Genomic DNA, 7,674 nt, shown 5'->3' on the forward strand with positions numbered 1-7,674 from the left:
GGCAGAGTATTTTAAGTGATCGCACCGGCGCCTCCATGTCAAACAGTGAGCGCGCTCTCCACACAAACATTTGGATATGCGCCTAATAAGAGCGCAGATTTATCTAGGACTAGGCTAAAATTAGCGGACTTGTAAAGTTGCTTCTACTTACATGTTTCAAGTGATAATCCGTATTTGAGACCGATCAATCATAGGCGAATGTCTGGATTTCCTGCCGTTAACGACCTCTCCCTCGAACTGCGTGACTTCGCCACTTCTGTCTTGATGTATCAAATGCCTTGAAGTATCAAGTCAACTTGGGTATTTTTTCAGTATATCTTGTTCACGTTGTTCTTTTAACCTTTGTATTTTCCGTTTTTTTGGGCTCCACTATAATTTCTTTCGGACATTTTGCCGCTATGCCGTCTAGCAATAGCAGTGCCGTAAATGAAAATGATTAATATGAATTGATCAGCAGCTGATTGGACAGATGTGACCCAAATATTTCTTATGGGCCAATGAGGGTCTTTTTTTTTTTTTTTCTTTTTTTTTTACAGCACAAAAAAAAAAAAAAAAAAAAAAAGACCCTCATTGGCCCAGAAATAGTCTGGCCAATCCTGGGCCCCTGCAGCCTAGGTAAGCCTGTGCGTTAATCCGCGCCTGGTGGCCACCATTATTTTCCAGCACTGCCTTAACCCTCTTGGGCATGGAGTTCACCAGAGCTTCACAGGTCGTCCTCTTCCACTCCTCCATGATGACATCACGGAGCTGGTGGATGTTAGAGACCTCCACCTTCCATTTGAGGATGCCCCTCAATAGGGTTTAGGTACCCTCAGCTTCTTTAGCAAGGCAGTGGTCGTCTTAGAGGTGTGTTTGGGGTCATTATCATGTTGGAATACTGCCCTGCGGCCCAGTCTCTGAAGGGAGGGGATCATGCTCTGCTTCAGTATGTCACAGTACATGTTGGCATTCATGGTTCCCTCAATGAACTGTAGCTCCCCAGTGCAGGCAGCACTCATGCAGCCCCAGACCATGACACTCCCACCACCATGCTTGACTGTAGACAAGACACACTTGTCTTTGTACTCCTCACCTGGTTGCCACCACACACACTTGATACAATCTCAACCAAATAAGTTTATCTTGGTCTTATCAGACCACAAGAAATGGTTCCAGTAATCTATGTCCTTAGTCTGCTTGTCTTCAGCAAACTGTTTGCGGGCTTTCTTGTGCATCATCTTTAGAAGGGGCTTCCTTCTGGGATGACAGCCATGCAGACCAATTTGATGCAGTGTGCGGCATACGGTCTGGGCACTGACAGGTTGACCCCCCACCCCTTCAACCTCTGCAGCAATGCTGGCAGCACTCATACGTCTATTTCCCAAACACAACCTCTGTATATGACGCTGAGCATGTGCTCTCAACTTCTTTGGTCGACCATGGCGAGGCCTGTTCTGAGTGGAACCTGTCCTGTTAAACCGCTGTATGGTCTTGGCCACCGTGCTGCAGCTCAGTATCATGGTCTTGGCAATCTTCTTATAGCCGACGCCATCTTTATGTAGAGCAACAATTCTTTTTTTCAGATCCTCAGAGAGTTCTTTGCCATGAGGTGCCATGTTGAACTTCCAGTGACCAATATGAGAGAGTGAGAGCGATAACAGCAAATTTAACACACCTGCTCCCCATTCACACCTGAGACCTTGTGACACTAACGAGTCACATGACACCAGGGAGAGAAAATGGCAATTTGGGCCCAATTTGGACATTTTCACTTAGGTGTGTACTCACTTTTGTGGCCAGTGGTTTAGACATTAATGGCTGTGTGTTGAGTTATTTTGAGGGGACAGCAAATTTACACTGTAATACAAGCTGTACACTCACTATTTACATTGTAGCAAAGTGTCATTTCTTCAGTGTTGTCACATGAAAAGATATTTACAAAAATGTGAGGGGTGTACTCACTTCTGTGAGATACTGTAAGTCACATGAGAGTTGAAGTTGATTCTCATCCTTGTCTTTCTAGAGTTTAAAGAGATCAGGTTAACTGAGGGCTGTGAAGGGAATTTGGAGGTTTTCTACAATGGATCCTGGGGTAATGTGTGTTACAATAAGATGGACAGAGACACAGCGAGTCTGATCTGTCAGGAGCTGAACTGTGGAAGATCTGCCAGTGAACCCAGTAATTCAGAGGGACTGAAGTCTCATAATTGGCTTGATAATTTTAAATGTCGACGTCATGATTCCACTCTATGGCAGTGTCCATCTTCATCCTGGGGACTGAATGACTGTGATAATGAAGTGGCAAAGATAACCTGCTCAAGTGAGATTATATTTTACTGATTTAAAATAATATTATTTTTTTTTAATTGTTCTTTTCAGTATTGAATGAAAATTTAATATTTTAATCTCAGAGGAACAGACTCATGAATCTCCTCAGAGTCGTCTGACATGTTCAAACTCATCATCTCCTCACCAGAGACAGTGTTCAAGTAAGTTTATTTTGAGTTTATTATTATCACAACTTAATAGTTATAAATTTAGGATGTATTTTTTTCTATATATATGTATTAAAATCTATTCACTTGAACACTAATAATTTATAATAACTTTAAATAGTTATAAAATGCATTGTAAATGTGTTTTTGTAAATGGTGAGCTTTAGCTGGTCAGTGATGTTGATGTGTGTGATTTAGATCATGTTCCTCTCAGACTGAGTGGAGGGGAGGGCCGGTGCTCTGGGAGGCTGGAGGTGTATCATAACGCTGTGTGGGGCTCAGTCTGTGATGATCTGTGGGACATCAGCGATGCTCAGGTGGTCTGCAGACAGCTGGGTTGTGGAGCAGCACTGAGGGCTGATGGGAATTCATCTGATGGGAATTCAACCTTTGGTGCTGGTGAAGGTGTTGTGTGGCTGAACAGAGTCGAGTGCAGAGGGAATGAGATTCACCTGTGGGACTGTCCTCTCTCCCTGATGAAACACACTGACTGCTCCAAAAAATATCACGCTGGACTCACCTGTGCAGGTCACAGAAAATCACTGACCAATATTAGTAATTTTAGTGCTAATAATATTTGTGTATTTAAACCATCATTTGCTTTTATTTGATTTTGAATGTGTTTGTGTCTTTTTTGACAGATTTACCAGATTTGTCAGTGTCCACTACTCCTGCCACAACATCATCATCTTCTCCTCCAGTTTCTCAGACAGTGAGCTCAACATCAGTCTCTCGTCCACAAACTCCTCCGTCTCTCTCTGTGCTTGTGATTGTACTGGGAGTTGTGCTCTTACTGCTCTTAGTGCCACTGCTTATACTGATTCAGCAGAACAGAGTGATGAGGAGAGGTAGGAGAGATCCAGAGACTGTCATATTGTGTCTTATTCAGTGTGTGATCAGTCATGTGTTGTGAACTGACAGCAGGTTTGTCTCTCTACACTCACAGCTCTCTCTAAGAGGAGACACAGGAGCACGACTGAGGCCGTTTATGAGGAGATTCATCACAGACACAATCACTTCACTCAGAGGGGTGAGACATGAGCCGTGAATCTTATTTAATATGATGAATTAATAAAAGAGTCTGTCAGACACTCGATGTTCATCTATTATTAGTCCTGTTAAACCTCCTGCAGAAAACCACAGAGCTGCAGGTGCATGTGTGTGTGTGTGTGTGTGTCAGTGAGTGTTTCTTCCTGTGTGTTTTTAGGAGTAATAAGGAGGTTCTTATGTTTGTACATGTAGGTGCAGGTGTGTGTGTGTGTGTGTGTGTGTGTGTGTGTTTGTCTCTTCCTGTGTGTATTTCTGGAAGGCAGTGAGGAATGGGTTCATGTGAGGATACATGTGTGTTTACTAATAGGCCTCTAAAACACGAGATTTCTGCCACTAATGCTTTTAAAATGTAAGTAATTAATATTTGTGTTGTGTTTTTAGTAACAAAATGCTTTCTGATCCAAAGGAAATGAGGATTCAGTCTGTTTGTAATGATGAACATGTTTCTGACTGTTCTGCTCCTTTAACAGGGAGTCTCATCTCTGAAGAACTGCATTCTGGGTATGAAGATGCTGATGAGCTTCTCTCAGGTTAGAGAGCTGAAGAATATTCAAAACAACACCTAAAATAAATTATTTGATTTACAAACTCTAAAAAAATAGATCAAACGTATTTCACATATTTTACCACTAAATGAAATGTGTTTGAATGTTTCAATTGTTCACAATACTAAAAGTTTTCTCTTATTAGAAAAAGAGTTCAAGACTGAATATTATGATGATGTCACCAGTGGCCTGAAAGGTCAGTAATTGATCACATGATTCATTCATTACCAGATGATTACAAAAGCTGAATGGTCTCAAGAAGTGCAACAGTATATTTTGCATTTATGTTGTTTCCTAAAATATTAAAAACATTCAAAATATAAACATGTTTTGATGCAGAAGAGATGAAGAAGGAAATCACACCGGGATACTATGATGATGTCATCACTGATGGACTGAAACCAGATCGTGAGACAGGTGTCGCTCTGTTATTATAATAGGATATGAAATGTTTAATATATATATATAAAATCTGTGTGTATATATATTAAAAATGTATATAAATTATATTTTGTATGTGTCTCATGTTCAATTTGTAGAAGACACACCTGAGAATTATGATGATGTCATGACGAGTGGACAGAACTTTAATATTAAAAAAGGTGTTTTTACTTTTTATTCTTTTGTTTGTGTGTTTAACATAATACCCCTGAAGTGATGCTCAGTTCTGATATGATGATGTATCATTTGTTCTGTTTATATAGTGGACACACCGGAGCATTATGATGATGTCATCATTAATGGACAGATCATTCCAGGTGTAACAGGTGAGTCACACAGAACTGTATTTTATCATCATCCACTAATATTGAACATGTTTCTACCATTAATGAATCATCATGACTTCATCAGGAGTAAATCTGACTGTTGGAGAGACTTTTGACTGTCAGGATCTGATTTAATTATAATTATATGAGTGAAGCCGGTCAGAGGACAACTTTATATAAGGAAGAGGAGAAGGTCATCAGGTTTAGAGGATGTATTGATCAAAATAAGCCGCAGAGGTACAGGTATTTCACAGGTAGAGATCAGTTACAGGCAGTAGAGGCATTAGTCTGGAGCACAAGAAATACAATAAAGGAGAATGAAAATAGTTCGGCATATTTACAATAATAAACGCCAATTGATACATAAAAGACAGTCAAAGTATATTAAATCCTCATCAATAACATTTCTCCATGAAATATACAATCCAAGAGAGGAAAATACGGTATCATGTTGTACATTATAAGCCATAAGCGATCATCTAACATGATAAACATAACTCCATATATGGATATAATCACGAATATAATGGATATAATTAGAATTCAAAAAGTGATCTCATGTTCGAAAGGGTTTCAAAGTATATTGTGAGATCAGTATTACAAAAGGTAATATATGAGGGTTTATTTTGAGTTATTTTTGTCTTATGAATACAAAACTTTGCCAAAATAATTAAAAGGTTAATTGTGCAATTTTGTTTTTCAGAAAACAAAGTAAAATGTAATAAGGTTCTAAATTAAAAGTTTTGTTCAATTTAAAGTCAATCCAAAAAAATAGAGCAATAAAAAAATATCAAAATGATCAAAATCTTCAATTGATGTATAAGTACATTTATCACAGACAGTATGAATATATCTACTAATGGAAGCATTTACAGGATAACATCCTATGAATAATTTTTTTCTTTATTAGAACATATTTATATGTTAAAGTCCAAATGATGTGACAAGATATACAATAAGGTTTAAGATGTTTTGATTCACATTGAGGATTGGATCCGACATTAAAGGAATTTCTTATAAAATTGTTATTAAAGTGTTTATCAAAAAAGGGAATTCACAGAGTTGAGGATTTTGTAAGGCTGTAGGCTATTATTAATATCTAGATCTGAGAATTTGGTTAAAGTTATTACACCATTGAGGATAGCCTTAATTACTTTAAATTATTTTACATAAAAACTAAATTATAAATAAAATTAGGGTTTGTGTAGGAAAGAGATCAATGACATCATCAGTGACACAAGCTGTATTAAAATCACAATGTGAGGTTTTATTTCACATGTGTATCAGAGGGAGATCAGGAGGAGTATGATGATGTGAAGAACAGCGATGAAGATGAGAGAAACCTGTTGGGTCGGTTATTGTTACATTTCTATAGCCTATTTCTATTTTTATTTGTTATGTTGCTCATTTAAACTAAATCTTGTGCATTTATAACAATAAAAATATGAATTTGCTTTTGTTTTAAAAAACAGACTATGATGATGTGGAGGAGGAGTCAAATAAAGAGGGAGGGGCCATATGACTCACTGACCACACCCACTGCCTCTGATCATCAAATCATATTACAGTTACTGGAGATACTGTTTTTTTGCTACTAAAGATTCAGTGTTTTATGTTTTTATGTTATTTTAAATATTTTTAAATGAAAGGTTTCATGTTGTGCAAAATTCAGGTTTTAGTATTTGTTTTTATTATTTGAGCTTTTTTTATTTTGATAACATACTTTTCACCTAATAAAAAAAATAACATTCATTCATCATGTCACAAAAATATTTTTTAGAAGAGCGATTAGAGGAAAGGAGAAAATTATGCAAAATACTATAAATGTTAAATTATGAAAATAGATTTACCACTTGATATTATAAGTTATCATGTTTCCCCATAAACTTACTACCAGCATCAGTTCTTGTGTATGTCAGCTTGAATTAACTTAAATAGAGCACAATTTAATATTTCATTTACAAGAATGTAATGTTTCTGGGAGAGACAAAGGTATGCAAATGTGTAGACATCTAAAAAAACATTTACCCAAACTGCACAGTTTATTGTGTGATGTTCATTTTACTTTAAAATGCTTTAAACAACTTTAACCAGTTTTTAGTCTGAATAATTTGCTCTGATCTTGAATCTTCTGCAGCAATAGCGCCATCTGCAGGTTGAGGTTTGTTTGACCCTTCTTGGTTTTTCTCTTCAACAGCTGATGTTATTTTCTTTTCCTTAAGTTAACTATAAGCTTCACTGGACATGGATAAAACAGCATTAGAGAATTACATTACGACTCTAAACAGGGATTATTCACAAGTAACATATGGGAAATTAAGAAAACAAAGTAGATTATTTCCTCTTAAACATCGGTGACTTTAGATGCACTGCTCTATAAATTCATTCTCTCTTCATGTTTCATACAGCAGTGTTTCTCGACCTTTATTCAGTCTCGACAAACCTTGAAAATGTTCAGTAATTTGTGGCCCCTACACTAGTGTTGTCACGATACTGGAGTTTCTGCCTTGTCAAGTATCGATATTCAATACCATTTTCGATATCATAAGAACCGCCGTATATTAATATTATCTTTATGTCTGTCTAAAACTGATTGAATTCTCACTATAGGCCTGTTTCACAGAATGTGATTGAAATTGTTTTGATGAGGGGAATCAAGTATTTAATATTTTTATTTAAAATTAACTTTTACATGATTGACAGACAGATAGCTACACATCCTGTTATTATTTACCTCCTCAATGTTTAACAATAAATAAGAGTTGAATGCCAGAGCTCTGTGTAATTTGTGACATTAAACTAAATTCATGATGAAATACTGAAGACTCAAACTAAACT

General features: G+C 36.9%; 1 protein-coding gene across 1 annotated transcript in view; it reads left to right on the forward strand.

Moving 5' to 3' along the window:
• The window catches only part of LOC125245588 (scavenger receptor cysteine-rich type 1 protein M130-like), a 105,055-nt gene that overhangs the window by 79,998 nt on the left and 17,383 nt on the right, over nucleotides 1–7,674 (forward strand). The window contains exon 26 of the mRNA XM_048156250.1: nucleotides 6,124–6,186. Within this exon, the coding sequence (XP_048012207.1) occupies nucleotides 6,124–6,186 (63 nt within the window). The remainder of the gene's footprint in view (nucleotides 1–6,123; nucleotides 6,187–7,674) is intronic.

This window comes from Megalobrama amblycephala, linkage group LG14 (assembly GCF_018812025.1).
Source record: "Megalobrama amblycephala isolate DHTTF-2021 linkage group LG14, ASM1881202v1, whole genome shotgun sequence".
NCBI lineage: Eukaryota > Metazoa > Chordata > Actinopteri > Cypriniformes > Xenocyprididae > Megalobrama > Megalobrama amblycephala.